The following is a 27,462-nucleotide window of genomic DNA, read 5'->3' on the forward strand; positions in this document are numbered from 1 at the left end:
TCTCCTCTCTGTCAGTGCAGGAGAGCAGATTCGCCTGCCTCCGCTTCCACTGGGAACTGTAAACCGTACAGCGCTCCTTTTAAGAGTGTGAGAGAGGGCATGAGACACCCATTGTGCTCTGATTTGACTAAACAAACAGCGGTGCCTCCTCCAGCGAAGCTCCCCGGGACAGTCGAGATTAACCCCCCCTGCCCCCTGAGAGCCAGGACATCAGAGGGTCCGTACATCTGAAGGAGCGCTCCCCGTAGAGAGGATCGGCCCGGGACTGTGGTCTCCTGTTTCACACGGGGGGACTCACTGGTGGACAAACCTGCGAGATCGAGAACATTGAACATCTGGGCTCCTGGTGAAGGTAAATCATTCAAATGTTTTCACTTGTCAGAACTGTTTCACATCTTGTCAGACGTTTGGATGAAAGGGAAGTGATTTTTCGAGTTTAGGCTTAGACACCTGCCTTTGTTGTCTCTTGATGATTGTTGCTAAAATGTAACCAGTGACGAGGTTGGTATGAAGCAACTTTTTCAAGTGATTTGTGTTCCTATCCTGAATAGAATGATGCCTCAGTCTTTCTCTTTTTCTTAGATGTCCTCAATATCATCATTAGGAATGTCTAGTTTGTTTTTGTTGTTGTGCATCTTGGTATTTGCCGCCCTCCTTTCTGTATGTGAGCCGACGAGTGTGGGCGCAGACAACCTGTTCAAACGCCACCTCAGAGCTGCTGCGTCTCTCTCCACATACACCTTTTCACTCTTTACATGCTGCAACTTTAACTGTGTTTGTCTTCTCTCCAAGTCAATGCGTTTGACATGGTATCCCCGGGTTTCGCACACACACAGAGGGCTTTATAAAGAACAAGCTGTTTGTATGCTCTCCACTTTGTGCCCCGATGCTAAAGGGGGGTGTTTGGACAGCTCTCTTCTTTCACCCAAAGTGAACTGGCGGTCCTTACTGCTAAACCATTCGTTTTTTTATCCCCCTGTGAATGCCTTGAACAGAAGTGCATTGTAAAGCATATTTTCTCAATGTTATCAGAGCTGGTCTCCATCACTGTCAACTGCATCCTCTTTTTATCTGCGTGAACTCACTACGATTAAACAGCTTCAAAGTTTGGAACGCTTTTGACTAACCACCCTATGCATAGACCAGCTTGACTTGTCTTTTGCTGAAAGGACCTCAGCAACAACTTGTCTTATTCCTCCCTGAGCAGGATTTAGAAACAGGAAAGACTGGAGTTATACATTGCTGGGATGTGAGTCCGCTCAGAGCTGGGGCACATGTGGCATGCGTGTCTCTCCCCTCTAATACTCCATATGTTTTGCACCTGAACGCGACCGAACTTCCTTGCATTTACGGCGACTGCGGTGCGCATGGCTAACCGTTCATGCCTCTGCTGGTCGGAAGTTTCAATATCTCAGTGAACTCAGTGATGGATGTCTCAAATGATGCGGTCCATATGTGACAGGACAGGACAAACAATGGGCCTTTCCTTTTTAGGGCTTGCAATGCGTGTCATGTTTGGCTTTGGATACCTCGGTCTCAGAATTGCTCTGTGCTGTTGTTACAAATGGGCAGTTGGAAAATTGCATGCATGTCATACCTTAACCATCAACAGCATTAGAAGTTATTGCATTCAGATCATAGTTGCCCCATCACCTTTGCATCTTTTCAATATTTCACAGCATCCTATAAAACAATAGGACGGACCTGTTCAGCTCGTGGCTTATGAAACTAAGTAAAGTTTAATTTGCCTTTGAGCAGAGGGGATTTTCTCGGTGTGCGTCAGGCCGCTGGTATGCACTCCTCTCCGGCCCGATACAGAGAGTGCCCCAGTCGGCTCCACGCCCCTTGTTTCAGACCTAATCCTTGGTCATCATCATCAGCTGTTTCCTCGCTCCTGGACTTGACATGCCAACCGCGCAGAGGAAATGTGCTTTACGTTACTACCGTGCGCAAAACATGACCAGGAGCCTGTTTTAACCAACTCTCGCTGATATGTAGCAGTTTGAGAGTATGGCTTTGGGGCCCATTGATCTTACACTGATTTATGACGCTCACACAGCTGTTCAGCAGAAGGACATGGATTCAATATTACTTCAGATGTTTGTACTCGTGGTTGTGATTGGAAACGATCCCTTTTTGTTTGAAGAACAAGGGGGACTTATTCTCTGGTGGTCTTTTCTCTGCTCAGGCATCATTTATTATTTGGTGTATGTTTGAGTGGTTGCGTGTACAATACTCAGATAAAAAGGTTTGCACAGGTTGTTCAAAAAGACTAGGCACACAGAAAGTTCAGTCAAAACGAGAAACGTACTGAATATTACTTTATAAACTGAAGGGGTAATTGTTATTTTGAAACAATCCCACTTGATGGCAGCCTTCAGGGGCCCTAAGCAACAATCCACTCGGGGCCTACAGCATGCATCCCAAGGCTGTTTGATGAAGAGTGAACTCATTTACGATCAAAAACAGTTACACTGTGCAGTAGTGCAGGGCAGAAGTGGAACATAACCTTCATTTGGGCCCTGCCCCACGAGCCACTAACCCACTGTTAGACTGCTGTTTAGGACGATACTAGTCTATTTACCCCACTTTTTTAAATGGTAAATGGTCACATTCTCTCACCTCCGGTCCCTGACCCAGTTTGGGAACCACTGACTTCAAACTAACTGAAACCTGCACCTGACGGTTATATTTTTATCATACCACTGAGAATTAGCCTGATTATAATTAGTTTGGTGTTTCTTCCTTACTTGTAGCAGTGATTAGGACTCTTGCCTCAGCAAACAGACCTCCAGTTTGAGGGTAGGGCTTTTCTGTGTGGACGTTGCCCTCTCCGTGTCTGTGGAAGTTTCTTCTAAGTGCTCTGGTATCCCCTACTCCAAAAACATGTTCAATAGGGGCACTCACAGACCAGGGCTCACCTGATAAAAGACTTCATGTAATCTTAATACGCCTTTTATTTTTAATCAAATTGGTGATTTCTTATCTCTGCATTGATCTTCGAATACTGTATTTGAGTACAATCTCTTGAAATGTTCTTGTATATGAACAATAACCTGTAGTAATATCTTATGCTTGGCCCATTATTATAAAATCTTGATATAAAAACATTTCTGAAGTACTTTTCACTCAATCACCATTGCTTTGCTCAGGTCACTGCCGCCGGTCCTGAAGCTGTGATAAAACAAAGATCCCTAAGTGGCTTAAAGATACACGTCCTTTTGGTCCATCTGGCCTCGCTCCTCCTCCCACTCATTCACTCGCCCCGAATGACAGGCAGCTGCACCGCTTCCTCCGTCCAAGAGCCCGGCCACTCCTGCAACACAACTCCTCAGAGACATGTTTCTTTTATGAGTAACTTGGGATTGCGCTTGCAAGAAAACCACAATTTTTTAATGAAATGTGGTTTGCATTTGAGTTTGCACTGAATACTGATATCTACAGCAAGAAAGAACAAGTGCTGAAAAGAGGATTTTTTTTTATTCAAAGCAGGCTGTTCAAAACGACATGTTCTATTTCAAAATGTGCTTTATTTGCTTTGCCAGCTTTAAAAATTAGCAATATATTTTGGGGCCCATCAAAGCTCTTTCTTTATACTGTCAAGGGTCCAAAATCAACATACAGAGCAGATAGAGAACAAGGCAAAACAGCCTGTTGCTGTTACAAGACTTTAGTCCACCATAAAACGCTCATAAATTATACATTTCTAAGGTCATACAAACAGATTAACAATTTCACAGATTATCTTTGTGTCTTGTTGTTGCTCACTATGTAGCAATGAGACAGATCTTTAAAAAAGAGAACAGGGAAGAGATAGATATAAGAAAGAGAGAATTGCAAGAATAAACTTAAAGTGCGTGACATGGATACTGTCTTGCAATGGAGGAAATATATGCCTACACCTGGACTCAAAGATAAGTTAGTTCAAAGGTTAATGGTCTGCACTCAACAAAAACGCACATAACTACAACATACAGTCCATATTTCATACTGTCACAGACTCCTTAATGCACTCCTGTATCTAAACACTAATCTGAATCAACACAGATATTCATTGTTTAGTGCAGAGTCAATTACATCTTTTGTATTTATCAAAGCACTCCTCATTAACATCATTCTTTCACATTACGGCACTGCACTTTGTAACTATAGCTCCGGTGTTTTTTCTCTATTTTGACAGGAAGAAATACTGCGAAGTCGGAGCTGTATCCTAATTGCGTTCAGCTGGTTCTGTTTTTGGGGGTGTTCGGGGTGTAGGCGTCTGTTCCCCAGAGAGCGGTGTTGGGGCTTCAAGTCTTTGGGAGTTCACAGGAAGAAGGAGGGTTCGTTCGCAGAGGGAGGGGGCACACGCAAGAGAGCAGAGAAGAAGAACTACTGGCAGGATGTGATGTTTAAGTTACTGAATTTGTACTGTATACATTGGTGATTTATGATTGAATTATGTCAGAATTTGCAAACTTTTTGGAAGATTTACAGAAAGTCTATGACTAATAGTTTTTCCCCTTGAAAATACATTGCTTTTTAAATTTCTTTTAAAAGGTCAAGATAACTTTTTATCATTTAGTACACATGACAGGCAAGAACAGCACTTATCCATGGACTCATGGCAACAGTCCTAATTTGCCACCCATGGACATTATACACTGTTTCTTTACAACATAAAGGCTGAGCCCGTTTCTTATAAAGTTGCAATCTAAATGGAAAGAGTCCAAAGATGTACAAAAAAAGATTTATTTGTCTGTCACAAGAGCTGTTATAGTTTTTCCATATCGCAATGTTTTCCAGCTCATTTCGGCTCCGAGAGGATAACATCAGATAATTAAGCTCATATCAAACACAAGCCACATCTGAGTCGCCCCCCATGCTCCCTGCACTTCACCACCATCATCGCACAGAAACCTCATTTACTGCTGTGTTTGAAAGAGCGCTAACCAAAATCACAGTTCCCCAAACATGTGCAGCCACCGCGTCATTAAAGTGTCTCTCTGGCGGCTACAGTAGGACCACTCACAGTGACTGCACTAAACAAGGATGGTGATTTAGAGCGTTTCGAACATGTAGATGAAAATGATAGTTTGGCCTCAGTGCAGCGTCCAGCTCCTAATGTTACTGCTGAGAATTGTTTTTTTTTCTCTCATTTAGATCCGGTCTCTTGTTTCCAAATGTGATACTGGACTCTCTTCTCTAAGCATGTCTGCAAACACTGTTTCTGTCAACCTCAGCAGAGAAGCCTTTTCAAGTTGTAGCCCTCTGCCAAACAGCTTACCCAACATTAGCTAAAACATGTGGACATAGAACTATTTTGGTTTCAATATCTCAATGACAGGTAATAAATAAAGCTAATAGTCACATTGAAAGATAGGCCTGAAGACCATATGTCTGTTATCACGAAGTCCGTTAAACGCAACGCGCAGTTAGGCATTTCCTGCTTACTCCTCGGGCCCACATCTTCAGGCCGTATGTTGGTGACATGTGTGCAGTGTGCAGTTTATAAGTCATTATTACAGCTTCGGCGGAGGACAGTGTATGCAGAGGGATTGGGGTCTGGCGTTCTGGGAACAGAAGGATTCCCTCAGGAGGGGGTGAAAGTGTCCAAGTCAAGTGATAAAAAAGGACGTTTGTTTAAAGCAGGACACTCTGGGTCATTTTTTCCCACAAAGCCTGCCAAAAGCCCTGCTGTGGGGAGAATGGACATCCGTCTTAGTTAAGAAAATACTCAGATGATGATGAGACGATGTAGATTTGTTCTTGTTGTTACTGGATGTTGCAGTAATTTTCATCAAATTGATCAAGGTTTTAGTTTAAATTGGAATGAGATGACGATAGTGAGTTATTGTTTTGGTAATTGCAGCTTCTTCTTCACTTCACTAAACATAATCACATGTGAAAGCCTTTGTGTGCTCTATGACATGGCATCTTCACCAGAAAATGTTTTATTGCATGGCTTGGCTATTCATTTCACAGTTTTATATTGTGTGGCATTTTTGTGGCGCATTCTTTATTTTTCTTTTTTCCCCATTTGCTTAATCATTCTCTTATGTATGGTTCATCTTCTGTTTTTGTTGTTGCGATTTCCGCCCCTTTTTGCTATTTAAGTCCGTTTGCATTCCCTTGCTCATGCCGTGCCGTGTCTTGTTGTCCTGTTGGGAGCCTGGCGGTGGTGGTGGTGGTGGTCTGCTGTGTCATTGATGCATCACTGGCTTACTCCCACACGAGCCCCGAAATGTTCTCAACAGGAAACGGGACCTCTACAGCTGCGCCACAGGACCAGTCTCTCACTTTTGTTATTGATTTTATTCTTCTGGGACGCACTCACAAAAACACTTGGCTGCAAATGTAGCTTGCTCATTACTCCCAGATGTTTGAATCAAAGTATATAAACTGTACATAATCCCCGTAGTGTTATTATAGGCCGCACTGGGACTACGTTTATGCTGGTAATGTTTCCTAAGGCGCTGCGTGGGTTGAGTGCCTCCCGTTGCGTATGTGCATGGTCTTCCTCATTAGAGCGGGTGACACAGTGAGTGAAGCAGGCCTGTTTGTAAAAACTCAGAGGGGTCAATCAGTCGCCAGATTCCCAGCATCTGTGGGAAAAACTCGTGGCGGGACGTCGGTTTATGATGATTACTGTGCCATCGCTAACACAAACAGACCTCAGGCTCGTAACAGTCAACATTTGGATCATGTTTCAGCTTCTCAAAAGACAACAGTGTTTTTCTCAAGTCCATAACTCACTTTAACAATGCACTTACCCTTTTGACAAGTTTGTTTTTTACTGTTAATCCTGCAGATCTGACTGTACATTTCAAACAACCCCTAAGAGGTGCTGATAGTTTTAACTGGAAGGTCAACAGTTCAAATCGTGTTTGGGACGACATGGTAGTGCAGCAGTTAGCACTCTTGCCTCACAGGAAAAAGGTCCCTGGTTCTCCCCATGTCTGCCTGGGTTTCCTTTGGGTGCACTGGTTTCTCAAAAAATATGTGCAACATATGAAAAACAGATTGTCAAATGTCAGTGGGAGTTTCCTGATTAAAAAAATAATTTAAAAAAGTATAAATATCAGTCTGTTGTGTCCTAGAGCAGTGGTTCCCAAAGTGGGGGTCGGGACCCCTTTTGGGGTTGGAAGGCCTTGAGTGGGGGTCCCCAGAGGATTTCAAGATGAAATAAAAAGAAAAATGTTACTGTTTTTAGTATATTTTTAAGTGTAAAGTGTTAGAGGATCACATCAAATCACTATTTATCATACTGGGTCAGGCTGTACAGTCGTACTATCTCTATGTATATCTACTATGTTGTAGCCTTGACTGTGGTGCTCAGGCGCCCACTCTCAGCCACTGAATGTTTGCTTGCGTATCAGTATGACGCTCTGAGAGGATATTTATTCCTTTTCTGTGGAAGCAAAGACAGACTTGAATGGGAGGACCAGCGCAATGTCTCAAGTTCATGTCTCTGGGTCCCGTACCGATGGTAAATAAACTTCTCCTGTATAAGACATCCAGCCTGCTGCCTATTCTTCATCTATCCTCTGGAACACTATTGTTAATTCTCTAACATAAAGCTGGATATAATTTGTGAAATCCATTCAAATTCAACTTAATTTTAAAATGCATGCATAGCATAAGACGTAATAACTTTATACAATGAGGGTCGCGAGTTGTTTACGTGTAAAGTTTTAGGGTCCCAGCCGAAAAAGTTTGGGAACCCCTGTCCTAGAGCAAGACACTTCACCCACCTTGCCAGTGTGAATGTCATGTGTGAACGGGTGATTGGCAGTGGTCATAGGGGCTGCATAGCTTCCATCAGTCTGTCCCTGGGCAGCTGTGGCTTCAATAGTAGCACCAGAGAGTGAGTAGAGTGAGTAGAGTGATAACCACTCCAGTGTTGTGTTACTGGCGGCTTGATTTCTTTTTTTTGCAGCAGTCAAAATATTATTTTATCCTTTCAATCAAGTGCACGATGATGGCTTTGAGCCATGCTCTGGCTGAACTCTTGTCACACATCATGTTCTTTTCCACATTCGTATAAACAGCATTAGTCGCCTGTCACAATGATATTAGTTGGTTCTTGTAAGTGACACATGCGGCCGGCGGCTGCTTTCCCCCCTTCTGATAACTGAAGTGCTGATGAACGTCTTCCTATCGCTGCCTGTCCCGTGTTGTTGGTCCTTGGTCCTCCGGGACAAGGTGACCCCTCTGCTCTCTCCATCGTCACAGGGACCGTCCCAAGTGTATTGCCCGTCCTGGGAAAGTTAGAGCGCAGCACTGTGGGAATGTGAACTGCACACATCGGAATGGTCACAAAAAAAGAAAAAGGGGCTGTGTGATGTTTAATGCAGTGCGGTGTGTTTTATTTCCTGTCCTGTCGCATAAATGCATTTAAATTTGTGCTAGTCATGATTTTACTGCTAAACTAATATTTCTCTGTCTTTTCCGCTGTCATTGAATTCCTTCCCATTGATGCATGTTATTAGAAACAGAAGGAGGGGGTGGAAACATGTTTTTGGAGCAACTCGAGATTTCATTTTGGGACCGGAAGTGCTGAAGGCAGAAAATATAGCCAGACAACTTAAATCTGTATCTGGTTTGGGTAACCTTTTAACTCCAGTCATAGCCAATTGGATCACTAACAGCCATGGGAAAAGCCAAATGAAATATGTAAAATGTACAATAAAAATAGAAGAATAATGTGCTGTTAAAGCATTTGGGGAAAACACTGCCTGGATACTGAGCAACTATTTGGGCGTCAGATTGGTGCCTATGTTTTTCAATGGAGCTAAAGATGTACCTTAAAAAACCAAAACAAGAATCAGGGTTGGGATTGACAGGTTGTTGTCAATGCTGTCAGAGGAGGCAAAAACATAGGGGGGTACCAGTAGTGTGAATGCTACTCCCCCCATTCATTAGGGAACATGGGCACAGGGGAACATACAGTATATGCACCCCCTTTACACCTCTTGAGAAAGGTAAATTACCACATGAGAATTCAATATGAAAAAAAAAAACATGCCCCAAAGCCTGACTGCATCACCCAGTACTCACACTTGGCCCTAGTTCTCAAAATAGAGTCTGTACATTTGGTTTGCATGATCGTATAAACTTTAGGGGGTTACTATTTCTCAAGATTCATTTGGACCGTTTTCCACTGACTCCTCCTCGACTTCCTCCTCCACCCTCGCTCTTCTCAGGACCAGCCCTTCCGCCTCTCTCTCTCTCTCTCTTTCCCACCCCGGGAACGGGCCTGCGATCCATCCCTAACTGTTTCCAGACATCTGGGTGCTGCAGGCCCTCACCCCCGGCCCAAGCAAAACAACTCCCCTCTTCCCCTTTCGTTTTGCATTTACTTTTCTCTGTGTGTAACATTGCTTAAATTTAGATGGTTATTAGTGTCGTTGTGAACTTTGACCGCAGACCCTCTCTTTGGCAGATCTAAACCAGGCCCGTACCAGGTCAAAACTAGGGCTTAACCAGTTCTTACGTTTTCACCAAAATTAGTTCATCCATTGGAACTGCACAGCTTGGATGTGTCAGTGGGTGTGTGTGTGTGTGTGTGTCATTGTTGCCAGTAAACCATGCCGGACAGTAATCAGTTGTGAGTGGACAGAGCCCGGGCCAATAAAAGGAGCCAAAGGGAGGCAGACATTGTCACTCTGTCTCTGTGCAGTGAGGTGTCAAATAGCTCCAGTATGAGCTTGGGCCACTTGCCAGCAGTTTTCTTTTGGTACACATTGTTTGACACATTTCCTTCACCCCGTGCAAAGGCTATGTTGTTGATCTTTTGCTTATATGGCCTTGTTTGTTCGACAGAATAGCTGCTATTAATTCATCGATTTATATGAAAGATGTGGTCAGCCTGTAGCTTTCATCTCCACTGCAATAAACTGTAATAACAATAGACTCGCTAAGTCCATATGCCACATTAGTTTTAGAAAATGGACTGATGCAAAAATGGGTTGTGCATTTCCTGACTATTTTCTGTGAACCCTGGATTGTGTTATTTATGAAGACTTAAACTCTTTTCCGATATCAACAATAATAAACATGTTTCTGTTGTGATTGTTGAATTTGCAGTTATGTTGGCATTATGTTTTCTATTGTACTCTTGGTTCAACAGATGGAAACGATGCACTTTATAGTTATCTCTGTTTAACTTTACTCTGTTGCTGGACATCTCTGTTTCTTTGAGCTTATCCTCTCTGTACATTGTCCATTAAATAAAGACTAAATTATTTACATCCAGCTCCTTGGTTTGAGTCCAGGGCTGGGCACTCATCTTTATAGTACTGGGCCAGTGCACTGTGTGTTGCCCAAGCGCTTTCAGTTTTATTTATCATCTGTGATTGAAACCAGATTGTGTAAACTTAATTTTTTGCTCTTACTTAACCTTGGCGCTTGTGAAAATTGGAACGTATTCATCATGATGTCATACTGATCACTCTTGGAAGATTTTCTACTTTGTCATCAAAAAACAACACTGCTGATGATGATGAATGTGTATTGACTAAATCTAATTGTAATGTAGTGTTTTTTTTGTTTTTTTCAAAGTTTTTTACAGAACGAAGTGCCTTGTGGACATCCACCATGAGGAGTGTGACAGTGTCCACTCTACAAGCAACACCCATTGTCCTCGGTAAGAGCTAATTGGAAACACTGCGGTGATAAGATAAAGCACTTACGAGTCGTCAACCACTTTATGTCCTAATGCTGCCTCAGAGGGTCGCAAGCCTCTTCACTTAGATACATGGAGAGGGGTGGTATCAGGACGAGGCGAGAAACTTCAAATCATCGTGTGAATCAAAGCACACTATAAGTAAATATTTTTTGTGTGGCGATGCTAATAAAGTTGTTGATTAAATACATTTACTGAAGGGAATATCCAGTTTTAAACTCCAAATTGATACGTTATTTTCTTCATCAGTTTCATATTGTGTAGTAGTTTTAAGTGTTACCAGCACCTGGAGCTAGTTGTCTTGTGAGATAGCCCAGTGCTTTGAAGTGAGAGGCAGTGTAGGAGTCCGTCTGCCCTCTGTCAAGTCTAATACATCCGTCAATGACTCTGCATCATTACCGCTCCACACAGCCCATGTCCCTCATCATTCACTACCATGACCTGATCTGCTTTGTCTTGTTGACTTAACCTGTGACCCCTCCCCGGTGTCGCTGCGCCCTTAAATGTGACCCTCTTTCTTGTTTTGTAAACCACAGCTCTTCTGTATCTCTGTCCCGGGCTGCCCTGTCTGGAGATCACCCCAGCGGACAGAGAGTTCATCCTGGACCGAGGCTCCTCTCTGACGCTGACGTGCTCGGGTTCAGCGGAGACTGCGTGGGAGTTCAAGAGAGATGACGTGCCTTATTTCCAAGTGGACCAAGCCGAACATGGCGAAAGGAGCTTCAAGATAGTTCAAAACAGCGGCGTGAACAGCGTTTTGAGCCTGTTTGACGTGAGCTGGAAGCACAGCGGGGTTTACCTCTGCATGGATCGACTGACTGGAGAAAGCCAAGAAGTCGTTGTATTTGTCCCAGGTGAGGTATTACTCTGTGTAATGGATGGGATGCCGGTGGCTCGGGGGGTTTCAGTAGTCACGTGTGTCTATATTTCCTCGTAGACCCCGTCGTTTGGTTCATCGAGACCTCCCATGGCATGGTGACGAAGACGAGTGAGGAGAGCACCATCCCCTGCCTGGTCACCAACCCAAACATCAGTGTGTCCCTGTTTGAGAAGGACACTGATGTGCGTATGAGCGGCGTGTATGTCCCAAGCGAGGGATACAGGGGGCAGTTGGAGGACCGGACGTATGTGTGTCGCGGAGAGCTGAACGGGGAGATGAAGGAGTCTCAGCCCTTCTATGTCTTCAGTATAGTGGGTGAGTAGAGCAACAGTGGAGTCATTTTCAGACCTGCACTGTCCTTTTGATGCCTGCAATTCTCTAACAATCCAACAATTTCTATCCGCTGTCCCGCGCAGTCCCCGAAGCAATCGATGCCTACATCAACGCGTCCAAAACGGTCCTGAAGGAGGGTGAACCGCTGATGGTCAACTGTACGGTGCACGGCGTGGAGCTGGTGTACTTTTCCTGGGATATTCCCAACAGCGAGGTGAGTGGGAGGGCACAGAACAAGAGCTTTTGTTTCGCTTTTCCCTTCATGATCACTCCGGGGCTTCACGGCCAAACCCAAATCGCATCAAGATGTGGAGACACTCCTTAAATTTGATCTGCTGTTAACTTGTTCATGTGTAATATGTACAAACTTAAAGCTACACTGAATAACACAATAAAAATACCCTTATTTTAAAAATTAAGTACATATATTAATCATAACTAACATCATTGTGTGGTGTTTTTGCAGTTGATTGAAGTGGAGCCTCTCACCGACGTGCTGTCCTCCATGAACATGCGCTCCTGTCTCATCTTCACTCAGGCCTCAGTGGTTCACAGCGGAAACTACAAGTGCAACGTCCGCGAAGGAGTCCAGGAGCAAACGGCCTCTGCCAGCATCAACATCACCGTCCTGGGTCAGACACCAACTCAAACAAACTCGTCCTGCTTTTTAGCTCAGTTCAGTGCAGTAGAAAAACTGGTAAATGAAGGTGCAGAAAGCTCAAAGTGCACTATCAGCATGGCTATATAAAAGACACAAGATCATGTTGGAGAATCTCTCTATCTCTCTATCTCTCTATCTCTCTATCTCTCTATCTCTTCATCTATCTATCTATCTCTCTATCTCTCTATCTATCTATCTATCTATCTATCTGGACTTTAAGTGGTCAGAAGTTGAGCTCAATCAGGTCTCAGCTTGTTGTAAAGGTTGTAAAATAAGACAAAACCATGACTTAAGTTGCTGTTAACAAACTGTAGCTGTACTGTACTTGGGTGTGAGAACCACCGGCTTAGATTAATATTGTGTTACTCTGGCAGTGAAGGGCTCAATTTGACGTAAACCCTCATTATCTGAGTTGACTTTTTGACAGGAAATGAAATCGAGGGCTATTTATTTCTGTGCAGAGCGTGGCATAAACGTTTGACACAACGTTGATCTCGAAAAATATTATACAATGAAAGATTTATTTAGTTTCGAGCATAAGTACTCAATGAAAACATACATGGTGTGACTTTGACCAACGGATCCAGCCGTCAGGCAGCACAACACAGAAGGTTTATGCACTGTCTGTCTGCATTTAGGGGCTACTGGTTGGTTACTCCATCTCCAGTGAGGTGTGCTATGTTTACAAAAGCCTTAAATATCTCGAACCGCTCTGTGTAAGGGACGCTTTAGTGGAGCTTTACTGGAGCTCAGTGGAAAATGTAGATAATGTCTGTGTCCAGATGTTGAGCTGTGGTGCATCAGTGACCCTTTGCAGGAAAAAAAACATGTACTGTGAACAACTCTATGAATGAAGACAGTTACTATAGCTCATTAGTTGAAAAAAGTACAACTAGAATATGATTAACCAAGGACTGCACCTTATATCACCAGATTACTGTTATCGTAATATTAGGTGATGCTATATGTCACAAAAAGCTATGATATGTCACAAAATCACATTGAATTACACATTTTCAACTGTAAAAAAGCTGAAACAAAAGCATCTTTTTAATGTCTTTGTCTATCGCAAGTGGTTGAAAAGACTTATGTCCTGATTAATTTCAATTTATTGTATGTTTTCCCTCCAGATCGTGGTTTTGTGAGTCTGAGACCGGCTCAACAGCTGAATATTTCTGCAAAGTTACAAGAAAATGTGGAGCTCCGCGTGGAAATCGAGGCCTACCCGCCTCCTCGGGTTTACTGGAGCAAAGACGGCGCGGCTGTAAGAGGAGACAAAACAATCATCACCCGACAGGAGCAGGAGATCAGGTGAGAGTTTCAAACGGACTGTTCAGATCGCTGATAAAATCTACATATCGTAGCATATTAAGACAAACTTTGAGAAGGGTCCAGAGGTGTCAGAGTATGTCAGTCAACAGCAGGAGACGCCTGTTTTAGCAGAAACTCTACACTCTCCAGAGAACAGCACTCTTTCTTCACTTCAAAGCCTCAGCAATGTCTAAATGTTTATAAAGGCAAAGACAAATACTTGAAATAGCTTTAGTTACTCAGACACATGGCAGTAAATCTTAACGCACATAAAAATAACCTAAATATATTTATAACAACTACAACATTATAAATAGATGTCCCTCACAATGAGTAGTCCCTTGATGTCCATTCTAACAATGTCTATTTGATTTTTTCGTCATAGATATGTCAGTATTCTCACCTTGGTCAGAGTGAGGACAGAGCAGAAAGGCCTCTACACTGCTCTTGTTACAAATGGAGACGACACAAAGGAAATAACGTTTGACTTGGAGGTACAAGGTGAGCTGTGAATGTTTGAGTTATGTTGAGTTACCTTTTACTATCGACCCTACTTTTATTTTGAGTGTATTTTGATCCCTTGTGTGCTCTGGTTGTCTTGGTGCAGTTCCCGCTCAGATTAAAGACCTAAGCGACCACCCGCTCCCGGGGAAGAGGCACCTGGTGACCTGCGTGGCTGAGGGCGTCCCAACTCCATCCATCCAGTGGTACAGCTGCAACAGTATGCTCAAGTTAGTAATGTTTCATTATCCTTGTATGGACACTGGAGGGCGCTATACACTTAACATTAGAATGCAGCACTTGTAGAAAGACCTACTAAGACTTTTGCATAGTGATGGGCAAAAAACCTGGCTCTCTGGAGCTTTTGTCACTCCTCCTGAAGCAGATTGCTTTGAAACACTGCGTCGGAGACTGTTTTGGTAGCAGCTGGTCACGTACGTGAAGCGTCAATTGTCTCGAAAAGTGCTTCATTCTGCGAGCTGCGTGTCAGTGTCTCACAGTGCGTCATGGGCTCAGTGTTTTACTGCTGCCGTGAGTGGCGAGGCGCTAAACCACGGATGTTTTCTGGTTCATATAGCAATGTAAATTATAGTGATAAATAAATGTGCTGCATTTCCCTCATTTCCCATTTAACTTCATTCATATGGTGAAAGTGTCTGCGCCGCTGTGGGCCTGCCAGAATAAACGCTTTTCCTATTCTTTACAAAGTCCTGCTTTTGAACAGATACAAAAGCAGGCATGGATGGCTAACCAGGCGAGGGAAACGTAAGGAGCGCCATCTACAGAAAATAGTGGCTAAATTAGCTCTGACTGAATGAAATAAAAGATCAGCCATTGATGTCCTGCATCGGAGCAGCAGAGCCGCAGGTGACTGAGTCGGCCCCTCCCACTGGAGCCCAGACACAGACCCACGTCACCAAGAAAATTACTCTTATTTATCTGCCTATGATTGATTTGATCATCCAAACATCAATCTCAGGCTGTAAATGATAAAACTGCCACACGTCTGTTTCAAACATCTCTTCTCTGCTTCAGATGAGAAGTCTTAATCATAAAATTAAGTCAGTGGGCAGTGTTGAAACGTACAAGACTTTTAATTGCCAGGAAAGCCTTGAAGTGTTACATGGCTTCACTCGCCCATCTCTACCTTTTTCTACATTCCTAACCTTTCCTCATATCTGACATTAGGAGACAAAGTCCATGCGTAGATATTACATGAAGTCACATAGGGTTTTACCGTACAAATGCATGTAGCAGTGACGGGATTATAATTTGCGTCTGCTTTGCCTTTGCACCTTTCGTGATTACACCGATGCTCTCCACAGGTGCAGTAACCAGAGCTCAGTGTGGCAGCCGCTGATCCCAGAGCCGGAGGTGCTGAGTGTCCAGACCAACACGAGCTTCAGTGAGGCCCGAAAAGTGAAGCAGGTGTGGAGCCAGGTGACCTTCCACAGGCCGCAGCATGTGACGGTGCGCTGCGAGACCAGCAACCGAGCGGGACACGCCGACAAGAGAGATGTCAAACTCGTGTCCAGCAGTAAGTTTGTTACTAAATTATGCACCTATTTTGTCCCTTTTTAACTGAATCCTTGACTTTTTCTGATATGATTTTTAGAGCAACTTCATTTTGATAGTATTTACATTTTAATAATCCTCTCTATGCGTTCTCTTTTTTATTTTGTTATGGGCAACACTCAAGTCTTTCTTTCTGCTTCGTGTTGCATTACAGCATTGTTCTCCCAGGTGGCAGTGTTGGCTGCTGTTCTAGCCTTAGTGGTCATCATTATCATGTCCTTCATCATCCTCATTGCTGTGTGGAGAAAGGTAAGACTTACTGGGTCCTTTTTGTAATAAAGTTACAGCGTTTCTTTATATTTGACAATGACATTTTGTCTCCAGAAACCTCGTTATGAGATCAGGTGGAAGGTCATAGAGTCTGTGAGTCAGGACGGTCATGAGTACATCTATGTGGACCCCATCCATTTGCCCTATGATCTGACTTGGGAAATGCCCCGGGACAACCTGGTGCTGGGTGAGTCCTTAGATCGATTATGAACATTTAACCTAATGATACAAGCATTTATTCCATCCAAACATGAGCAAGTACATTACAATACCTGGGGTTTTCTTTTAAATGTTTTTTGTTTTTAAATACCTCTGCAAAAGTAGTGATGTCTTTGCTGATATAGATTTCTGACTCTCGTGTTCCTCTTGTGACGTAGCAACACTTTAAGCCTTGAATGTCCCGCACTGTGGCTGTAACCTTTTCAGTAAATACAAACTATTACTTTGTGTTTGCTGTCCATAAACAAGATTAACTGGGATTTCTACCGCCAGACAATGTCGTCTTTTCATAGTGTTAAATGCGTGTGGTCTGTGTTTTATTGCATTGATCATTGTAAAGAGCAGTTCTGTGTGGTTCATTCATATCTCCATTCATTGGTTTTGCAGGTCGGACTCTCGGTTCTGGAGCTTTTGGCAGGGTGGTCGAGGCAACTGCGTACGGTCTCACACATTCCCAATCCAGCACAAAAGTAGCGGTCAAAATGCTGAAATGTAAGTCACACAAAGGCTCATGATTAAATGCGTTCTGTCTAATTGTTCAAATATGAATAGACGCCATTAGCCCTTTGAAAAGCCTTCACAGCACTTTGACACCTTTGCTATATTCCTGTGTGTGTATGATAATGGCACCGACGTCACTGTGAAGCCTCATCAAGCCGAGTTTTAGTTTTTCTGCCAGACTAATTTCAAGTGCGTGCCAGAGGGGCATTGAGCCGTTTGGCAGGAGCTCACCCTGAGTCTTGGCCTCGATCTGATTCTCATTCTCCCCTCTCCCCACGCCTCCCTCTCTATGTCTCTATCTACAGCCACTGCCCGGAGGTCGGAAACTCAGGCCCTGATGTCTGAACTGAAGATCATGAGCCACCTGGGACCGCACCTCAACATAGTGAACCTGCTCGGAGCCTGCACTAAACACGGTCAGTGAGATACTGTCAGTGCTTTGGTAATGAACAGGATAAAGAGCAACATTTAATAAGTTGTGTGACATCTCTTTGAAACTATTCAGTCTGTTTGATTGGATTCATCATTTACGTTGTGAAGCTGTATAAACAGTGTAAAGCCTGTAACGATTGTGAGTTCCAAAAAATGTCACCCGTGGCAAAGTTGGCATGAAATTGTATAAGGGCAATTTCTGTCTTAAAATACATCCGAAAATGTAATTAGTCACATTTAACAGACTATAATATAGATCATTTCATTCTCAAATAAATTAAAGAATGGTTTTCGAATATATATTATTATATCGAAATACAAGTATAATTCATTCTCTCTATATATATGTATATCAGAACTCCCTCAAAAGTGCTGTTTATTTTTTGGGCCACCAAGTTTATAGCCAAAAAAAACTTTGTGATAATTGAGTGGTTGCCGTAAAAAGGTTGTCAACACAAATTATAATCTAGTACTGAAAACGACATTATAAAGACCGTTGCTAAAGAGAACCCGCCTACTCAGTGAAATGAGCAATAACATGAGTACTGTAATTGCTCAGCCTTGTGGTACTCTTAGTTATCGGCTTTCAATACTGATAAAAACTAAGATAAAATTCATTAAAAAAAATATGTGTTCAGTAGTTTTATTGTATCTTTCATTCCAGAAGAGCATTGAATTTTGTATGATTTGCACTGTTTAACTTTGTGAACGTTTCAGGCCCTCTGTACCTGGTGACTGAGTACTGTCGCTATGGAGACCTGGTGGACTATCTACACAGGAATAAGCACACCTTCCTTCAATACTACGCTGAGAAAAACCAGGACAACGACTCTTTCATCTCGAGAGGAAGCACCCCACTCAGCCAGCGGAAAGGGTAAGTGCCACATAAAGCATTTTTTTTTTTATATGACAAAGGGGATTTCATTCGCAGATGTGTTTCCTCTCAATAAAGTGTGATGAGGTTCAGGGAGCATAGAGGAATCAGCATTTAGGTCATCCAGCGGCAATTAATTTCACACTTTATGTCCCTCAGCTATGTGTCTTTCGGAAGCGAGAGCGATGGCGGATACATGGACATGACCAAAGACGAGTTGTCCCTGTACGTCCCGATGCAGGAGCAGATGGACAGCATTAAATACGCAGACATCCAGGCTTCCCCATATGAGGCCACATACCAACAGGACATCTACCAAGAGCAAGGTTTGACATGTGCTAGATAAATTAATGCTTAAGGCTAAATGGAGGCTATATTGATAAAGAAATTAGTAGAAATGTTCCAAAATGACAAAAAGAGTCTTAAACATACACATACTTTCTTGTCATGTCTGCTGAGACAGTAAACTCTGAACATGACAATTACTTTTATATATATTTTTTAATTCTTTGTGTATATATCTTCTTATCCCTTCCAATATACATTTTCAACTTCATGACCCTGCGCAAAACACTAATAGCATTTTACACAGGACCTCCAGGATGGAAAAAGGGTCTTTTACATTTGAACCATCTTTCAATGCCACTGGAGCACCTGCAGTGGGTGACCGCAGTGCAGCGCCCAAGGTCCTATCTCCAGATCTGCTGGGTTTGGTCAGGAGTACATGATTTAGGCTGATTGGGTGATAGCATGAACACTTCTTTACACTTGCAGGACCTCGACTGCCTACTATCGTTCAAAAGAAGTACAAATTCTAGTTAGGAGGTGAATGCACAATCTCACAATGTCCATTTGTGTCCATTGCTGGGGAATTTTGATTGTTTTTTGTTTCATTTCATCTTTGCGAGTGTTTTAGCTGTATGAACAATGAATACAGTGGTCTGTTTGATCAAACTCACAAGAGGATGTGCGCACTGCAATATGGATATTATTTGAGGATCGCCATAAAACAGACCGTTCAGTTTTTCCCAGTAACGTACAATAACTTCATTCACACATTAGGCACTCACCTTCCTCTGTCTTGTGATCATTTTTAGGTGGCAGTCGACCGGACCTGGTCATCAGTGACTCTCCTGCTCTCACCTACAACGACCTCCTGGGATTCAGTTACCAAGTGGCCATGGGCATGGAGTTCCTTGCTTCCAAAAATGTACAAATATTATCAAATGGTCTCCAGTGAAGTTGAAATAGCCATGTCTTCGGGCTCTTTGTTTTAGCTTTAAAGGGTTCTGTATTATGTTTTATTCAGGCCTTTTAAAGTACTAAATATCAAAGTCCACCCAGCATGCAACATTTTAAATATTTTAGATTGATTAACCCCTTAAAATAGAAGATGTAAATAAAGAACTTTGTCAGTGCACATCCAGTCAGTGCCTTTCTCCCCTGCATTGCCCCCTATTTGTTATTTCTTTCCAAATGTTCCTTTCACTAAGCAGCATTGTGCCCTCTCATTTAAAAAAAATCCTACAATGATGCCTGAACGATTTTGGACCTTAAATGATTTAAGTGTATTTGCTTGTTTTGATTTTCTGTTTATGCTCCTGTAGTGTGTTCATCGCGATCTTGCTGCTCGAAACGTACTAATCAGTGAAGGGAAACTCATAAAGATTTGCGACTTTGGACTGGCCAGGGACATTATGCATGACACCAACTACATCTCCAAAGGCAGCGTAAGTGGTGGAGGTTACAAACGTTTTGTTTACACATTAGCAATGGCTTCAAGGATTTTATTGTTTTTTTTATAGCCCTTTGTTTATCCCAAAGTCGGCTAATGACGCTTGTGTTTTTTCTCTGTTTAGACTTTCCTACCCCTGAAGTGGATGGCACCAGAAAGTATCTTCCATAATTTGTACACCACCTTAAGCGACGTCTGGTCATATGGCATCCTTTTATGGGAAATTTTCACACTGGGTTAGTCACACTCACGTTACAGTGCTTTAAAATTCTTTTGTAAACGCCATGCCCTCAAACCTTTTGGTAGGATATGGGTTTCACGAGTGTAGACCACAACCTCTGTATAATATGGTACAATTTATAGTTTTAGTTTAGAGCTTTCGTAAGTGTGACATCCTCTTTGGTTTTGAGTTTTAATTATTATATATATTTTTTAAATTAAATGAAAGTTTATTTATATCGCACATTTTCCAGAAGTGCAAAAATACAGCAGCATGTGGTAAAACACATACATTTCAAATTCAAACAATAGGTAAACTAAGACTTCCCGCAACTCGGATTGTCAGTCTCAACTTAAATTGTGTTAAAGACTGAGAGGACCTGACAGACAGTGGGAGGCTGCTCCGCAGTCTGGGCGCTGCCACAGAAAAGGCTTGTTTTTTAGCAGAGCCAACAGGAGCTGGTCAGCTGACCTCAGAGCCCTCGGCGGGGAGTAAGGCTGCAACTGATCAATCAACAGAATGGGCCTAAATGGTGCAGACGTTTAAAAGCAGTCAACAGGATCTTGAATTGCACGCGAAAGGACAGAACCAGGGCGATGTGCTCACGGCGTTTAGTTTTAGTAAAGAGCCGGGCTGCAGCGCTTTGAACACTCTGTAGTCTCTGAAGGGAGAAAACATAATCAACATGACCAAAGTATGGCTTTATTTTGCCCAAAAGTCTTAAATGATAAAAGCTTGATTTCGTAACAGCGCTGATCTGTTTGTGGAATTTGAACATCGGATAAACAATCACTCCCTAAAGTGATGGCAGTAAGAGGACAAAGAACCAATCAAGCTGTCCATGCAGGGGGTTAGTTTGTCCAAAAGCAACTATCTTAACTCTATCGTTATTTAAGTTCAGAAAGTTAGTCTAATGTCTTGATTGTGGACATGGTATCACAGTTACAGGTATATACGCCTAGACATCATCTGCAAAGCAGTGAAAGGCAACATTGTGTTATTTAATCACAGACCCCAGTGGAAGAAGAAAAAAGAACAGGCTCTAAAATGGCCCTGGGGCAAACACCGCAATTCAGAGGAGACATAGAGGAGGAATATTGTCCAAGATTGACTGAAAAACGTCTGTTTAAGAGCACTACCCTTTATGCCTGCATATGTCTCCAGGCAGGACAAAAAGATGCCGTGATCCACCGTGTCAAAGGCTGTAGATAAATCTAAAAGCAACTGGACTGCAGATTTTCCTGAGTCAGCAATTAAAAGCAAATTGTTAAATACTTTCAAAAGGGCAGTCTCTGTGCAAAATTTCAATTTAAAACCTGATCTAATCTTTTCACCAATTTTGTTAGAATCAAGTTTGGCCTGCAGATGGTTAAGAAACCTTCTCTAAAACTGTGGACACAAACGACAGCTTTGACATTGGTCCAAAATTAGAAAGCACATTGGAGTCCAGATTACTCTTTTGAATGAGAGGCTACACCCTTTGACTCAACTTGGCCAAATTATGACAAATTATGAAGGGGTTTGTGGGGGTCTCCAAAATCTAAAATGTTTACAATTATAGACAACTATCCCAGAATAACAAACCCCCCCCCCCCCCTTTTCAGCATTAAATTGTGGTGGGAAGGCAGATCACCTCAATGGCTCATGCTCTAAGGCTACAATTAATAACTTCCACAGTCAAATCTAATTTTAATATCTTTGTGCTGACTTCAGGTAATTGCAAAAACATTGGCCACCGAATGTTTAAATACTGACAATACATCATTCGAGCACAGGCCATACAAGACTCATCAGGATACAACGTTGTTAGGCACAGTCAAGCTTTTAAATCAGCATTTCCTTGCTAAGTACATTGTGAGCTCTCATTTTGTTTTAAAAAACCTTCTTCCCACGATTTTCTGAGACAACCATAAAAACAAAGAGGACAGTTTTGTGCTTTAGCAGTGTCCCCTGAACGCCCCAAAATAAACTCACAATTCTCCCTCTGTGCACAACTACCATAGCTCCTCTGTGCTTCAGTCACTGGACTTTTAGATCATTTGTGTCCTCTTTTTGAGTCAGAATAAATATCAGCACAAATGATATTCTGTTCCTAATGCTGACAAACATGTCTCTTTATCACAGGTGGAACGCCTTATCCAGACCTGCCCATGAATGAACTCTTCTACAATGCTCTAAAGAGGGGCTACAGGATGAACAAGCCTGCCCATGCATCAGATGAAGTGTAGGTCCTGGGGAAGATTTAGCTCCCCAAAGGCTTTCTACATTTCTACATGAGCTTGTTGGGTTAATTTCATTAGTGTCTTGGCAAAACAAATCAAATGTACTGTATCACGTCTCATAATTGCATTATCTCTCAGTCACCAAATGATCGAGTTATGACTACATCAAACACAACAAGCAAACATTTCAAGCCAAAGTATCTTCTTTGCTGGTTTTATGTTGCTCACGTACATGATACTCCAAGCTATAATATCCATATCCATGCTACAAGTAAACAATCCATACTAGTGACTAAATATCCGCTTTGATAAACAAAAGAGTTGAAAATCTAGAATACCTGTTGGAAAAATTACATGAACACATTTTTTATAAAGTGTTCTGCTCTAATAAGTAAAGCAGTGTTAGAAATGGTTTATGGAAGGAGCAGAACCAACAACAGTGAGTGTGGCCTGTGTGGTTCAAAGTGCTAATAAAGTAACTAATTTCAGAGACACTGTACATTAGATTTATCTTTGCCACTGTTTAGGCATAATATCATGCATAAGTACTGTGTGAGGAATTACACATCCTTAATTAATGTACCAACATTTTCCTTGTGTTGTAGATATGAGATCATGAAGAAGTGCTGGGATGAGAAGTACGAGAAGCGTCCTGAGTTCTCCAGTCTGGTCCACAGTGTTGGGAACATGCTCAGTGACAGCTACAAAAAGGTCATTGTAAAGACAGCCAGACGTGCACCCAACACATTTGTTTTATTTAATCTCCAACAAAATGCCACAGATTGTGAACTTTCGTACCTTACTTTGTTCTTAAGTAATTTAATTTCACTCATTACCACATTCACTCAGACGTTCTCACGATTCAAGACTGCAGGCTGCCTCTCTGCCCCCTAGTGGTGGGCTGGATACTTACACTAAATATACACTGCTGAGCAGCCCATTGTACCTGATGTATTATTACATTTGAGATAAATGTAGCAGTGTGCAAACAGCGAGAGACAAGGTGTCACTAATCGGTAAAATCAGGCCCTGAGCGCTCGAGGGGAAAACCGTCACATGACTGTCAGTGGTCCCAGGATTATTAAGAAACCAATTCCAGATACAGTTTGATGATAATTAGTTAAATAACATTTTTTTTTTTATCAATGATAACATGGTATATATTTTGATGTTTATAGTTATAGTTTATAGTTAGTGGAGAGGGTTTGTTAGTGTCAAGGATCATTTTGTTGATATCGGTCATGTTTGGAAACAAAGCTATAGGAGTTAATCACATTAACTGATATGCACATCAGTAATAAATGTGATACAAATCCCTCTGACATTTCAGTCTCTTCCTCCTGTCAACAGAAATACAACCAGGTGAACGAGAACTTCATGAAGAGCGAGCACCCCGCTGTGGTCCGGGCCAAACCCAGAGTGTCCTCCCCATTCCCCTCTAGCCCAGTGTTCGTGTCACCATCGCCTCTGAACCGCTCCTCTCCTCTGGGCCAACACCAAACCCCCACAGCCTTTTGGCACCAGCACACAGACCCACAGGACGTTCTACCCTCTTACAACGAGTACATCATCCCCATCCCAGACCCCAAACCGGATGAGGTCTTTACAGATGTCCTGTCAGAGAGCCCTGAAAGGTACGCAGCCTCCCAAAAGTTACTGCACACCAGACATGAGCCGAGTGCTGCGGTTGCAAAAAGGATAAGGCTGTGTTTTGTTAATGTTAATGACCACACTCCCACTCAGCAGATGTTTCACTCTCACAAAAGCTTTATTATGCGAAGGCACAGACATTCTAGATGCATGTTTCTTCTTATTTAAGTAAGCTTTTCAAGGATCTTTATTTAAGTATTTAATTTTTGGCCATCATATTGTTGCATATCTGAAAACAAAGCCTGTGAATGACAGATTTATCAGTCCTGGTAAAGATCACAGAGGGAGGAAGTGCTTTCATGATGGAACAATTGGTTACATCTGAATACCACGATCAAAATTAGCTTTGATTTTTAGATCTTAAATACAGACAGTGTTATTGGGCCTCGAGTCTCCTTCTCCAGCCCCTGTGTTCAAAATCCTGAAGTGGAGAAAGTGAGCCATGCTTCTATCACTTCAAGGTTGGATTAGTTTAACTCCCTTTACAAAGGGCTGGATCAGAACTCTCTCCAGTGTCTGCAGAGAGTTCAAAATGCTGAGGCCCATTTGCCAACCGGCACAAGAAAATGAGAGCATATAACTCCCATTCTCTCCTTCTTGCACTGGCTCCCTGTTCCCCTAATAAAAATTCCCCAAATTAAATGTTATTAATTGTGTAGTGCCTATACTCGGTGGAACAAAAGTACTTGTCAGAGCTGCTGCCGCTGCTCTACTCTGCAGACCAGCTCCTATCAACTGTTCCAAAATGTACAGGACTTTAGATACTTTTATATTGTTCTTCCCATTACAAACATACCTGGAAGAGTGTTTTACTTCATTCACACATTTAGTGTGATATTCATCTTTGGGGAGTGAGGGGTCAATTATGCATATTCAACTTTTAGAGCTTTTCTACTATGTTATAATGTTGTTCTATCGTCACAAAGTGAAATGAAGTTTTGTTTTGAGCCACTTGCACGTTCAAGTAATCTTTGGTCCACTGGCTATTCTTAGCATCGTGACAACAGCTCACAAAAAAACCCTTGTTTTTTTCAACAAGCTCATCCTTAGGTCCTATGTATCTGTGAAATGCTTTTGCTTGAATGTGTGCTCAGCTAATCCTCTCATCATGAAGTGAAAACACTCGCCATCGCTTCACTACAGCCACATGAGCCAAGCAGTATCATTGTGTGTTATTTCTTCTCGCTTTATTGAAGCAGCTGCACACCGAAGGAGGGTGGGGCTTTTTTTAGCCATAGACTGTAAAAAATGCTCAATCCTCCCCGTTTACGTTAATGACTACATTCAAAAGGGCGTCTATGCTGGAGTTACAGACTCCTCCTGCCCTGGTCAGACCGAGCATGCGTGTAGTTTGGTCGTAATTGTGCCCGCGCCGTTAGCTCTAATGCTAACGGCCTGTCAAGCAAAGTCCGGCCCTCATTAATATATGAGATTTCTAAACTGTACCTTACGATAACCCGCCTGGTTTCCTTAATTGTGCCTAATCCTGCGTTATCACAGGAGAAATATCTAGCTGTAGAAAGTTAAACAAAATTAGGCACCAGGCTTCACAGTTGTTTAAAACGTGTTTAAAGTGCAATGCTTTCTAATGCAAACCTAGCTTGTTGTGCAGCTGCTAGGTGGAGGTATTACAGCAATAGTGGGCAATGGCGGCACCCTGCGTCGTAGTCACGGATCAGTGTAACCTGTGGTCATTGATTTTAGCTCACTCGGAGGAATAGGAAGCAAAACTACTGGATACTGTATAGAGTTTCATCAGTTTTAGATCAATACTGTGTTTGCTAATCAACAAAGTCTAAGATAGTGATAAAGATGTCTTTGACATTTTTACCAAATGCAAATGTGAAAAGCATCATACCCCCTCTGTAAATAGACAGAACCAGGAAGTATCACTTTTCAAAGCTAGTAATTTTTTACCCGACTGCCGTTCTGTGTTCAAACTACCATTGATTTGTTTGCATGTCGTTAGCTTTGAGTGGTGAATTGCATGATTATATGTAATTCCCTGTTGCTGCTGGCAGAGGGCACTCTAAGCAACACAAGAGGTCCCTAAAAGAGCAGTCTTTACTCATCTGTGTCTGTCTTTTCCAAAAACACATTCACTTAAATAATAAAGCATCAAATATTAGTAACAAGGTGCCCAAAAGGTGGTTTATAGCCACAATGTGTCCGCCTTAAGCATGTTTACAATTTTATATTCTGTGGGTTTGTGGTATCTTGTTAAAAGAGGAAGATGTATTGTCTCCTAAAGTCTGGGACATTTATAAATACTGGTTCTGTTTTTAGCGTGACTCATATTAGAGTTTTGAAGTTGTTTTTCTGTCCTGCCTGTAGCTCCATTGCTCTGGAGGAGGTGGAGACTGACTCGATGGACACGGCTGACACCCTCCCTGAAGAGGACAGGCCGGAGGAGAGCAGCGAACGGGACGCGTTGCTGGGCTGCTCCGGGACGCCTGAGGTAGAAGACAGCTTCCTCTAGCCTCCCTGCGTGGGACAACCTGTAAAATTGAGCCTTTTTCCACAGATTTGTCAATACAATGCTTTGAAACGTGACTCAAGTAGAATGTAGCAGCTGAGAAATCAATCTTTGTTTTTCCAGGAACTCTTTTCCCATTTTATTTCACCGTACTACAGATTTTATGTCTGTTATATCTCTAATGCAGTTTATAAAGACACTTTTAGTTTCAGTCAAGGACGTCAAAAGACCTTCATTGTTCAATTATGTACACCGGAACATTAAAGTGTCTTGGAACATTGCTTTGTGGACCATTGGAGATGTAGCATTTGTATTATATATATTTTTGTATACTACTGTCTATACTTACAGTACTTACAGTGCTTAAAGTTTGATATTTTCATGTTACAGATAGACTGCACTTGCACTGATGTATGAATCCCATTATTTTTGTGCGTCACACAGTTGAAGCTATAACATGTTACTCAATATTGTAGAATAACATGCATAATTCTGAAGTAGGACAGACTTTATACATATCTTGCACTTTATTTTGAAATATAGAGATATTCCTACACCACCCTTGTTTTTCCTAGAAATTATGAAAACAATATGACTGAATGAACACCTGTCTTCTGTGACGACGGGTGCCTCAGGTGATCAGCAAATCACTGCCTTTGAAACGTTGTGAGTGCCTTTGTATAATCTAAAGCAAATAGTGTACTTAGTCTTGCAGCTAATGTTGTTTGGGTCTGCAAAGGGCAATTATTTTTGATGTGTTTTTCCCAGAAGTGTATGTGCTCAAGCACATGAACCATACTTACCATACTTGTAAATAGTTTCTAACTCACGATCACTGTAAAATACGCTCTGGTACCAAAGCTCTTCCGAAAGTTTACAAATGTATTTTTATATGTATGTGTAATTTTGACAATAAATGTTACAGTATGAGCAATA

At 42.2% G+C, this 27,462-nt stretch overlaps 1 protein-coding gene across 1 annotated transcript; it reads left to right on the forward strand.

Annotated features, from left to right (window-relative positions):
- Positions 1–325: 325 nt before the first annotated feature.
- Positions 326–27,462, forward strand: pdgfrb (platelet-derived growth factor receptor, beta polypeptide). The gene is made up of 23 exons (XM_079556465.1): positions 326–352; positions 10,553–10,627; positions 11,203–11,520; positions 11,604–11,861; positions 11,963–12,093; positions 12,346–12,511; positions 13,671–13,851; positions 14,237–14,352; positions 14,459–14,582; positions 15,678–15,889; positions 16,082–16,176; positions 16,252–16,384; positions 16,804–16,908; positions 17,223–17,333; positions 18,067–18,223; positions 18,383–18,549; positions 19,321–19,433; positions 19,831–19,953; positions 20,083–20,194; positions 22,303–22,402; positions 23,006–23,111; positions 23,751–24,034; positions 26,385–27,462. The coding sequence occupies exons 2-23, from the start codon at positions 10,579–10,581 to the stop codon at positions 26,527–26,529; spliced, it is 3,306 nt and encodes a 1,101-aa protein (XP_079412591.1). The 5' UTR covers positions 326–352; positions 10,553–10,578; the 3' UTR covers positions 26,530–27,462.

The sequence above is a fragment of the Gobius niger genome (genome assembly GCF_951799975.1).
Source record: "Gobius niger genome assembly, chromosome: 5".
Taxonomy (NCBI): domain Eukaryota; kingdom Metazoa; phylum Chordata; class Actinopteri; order Gobiiformes; family Gobiidae; genus Gobius; species Gobius niger.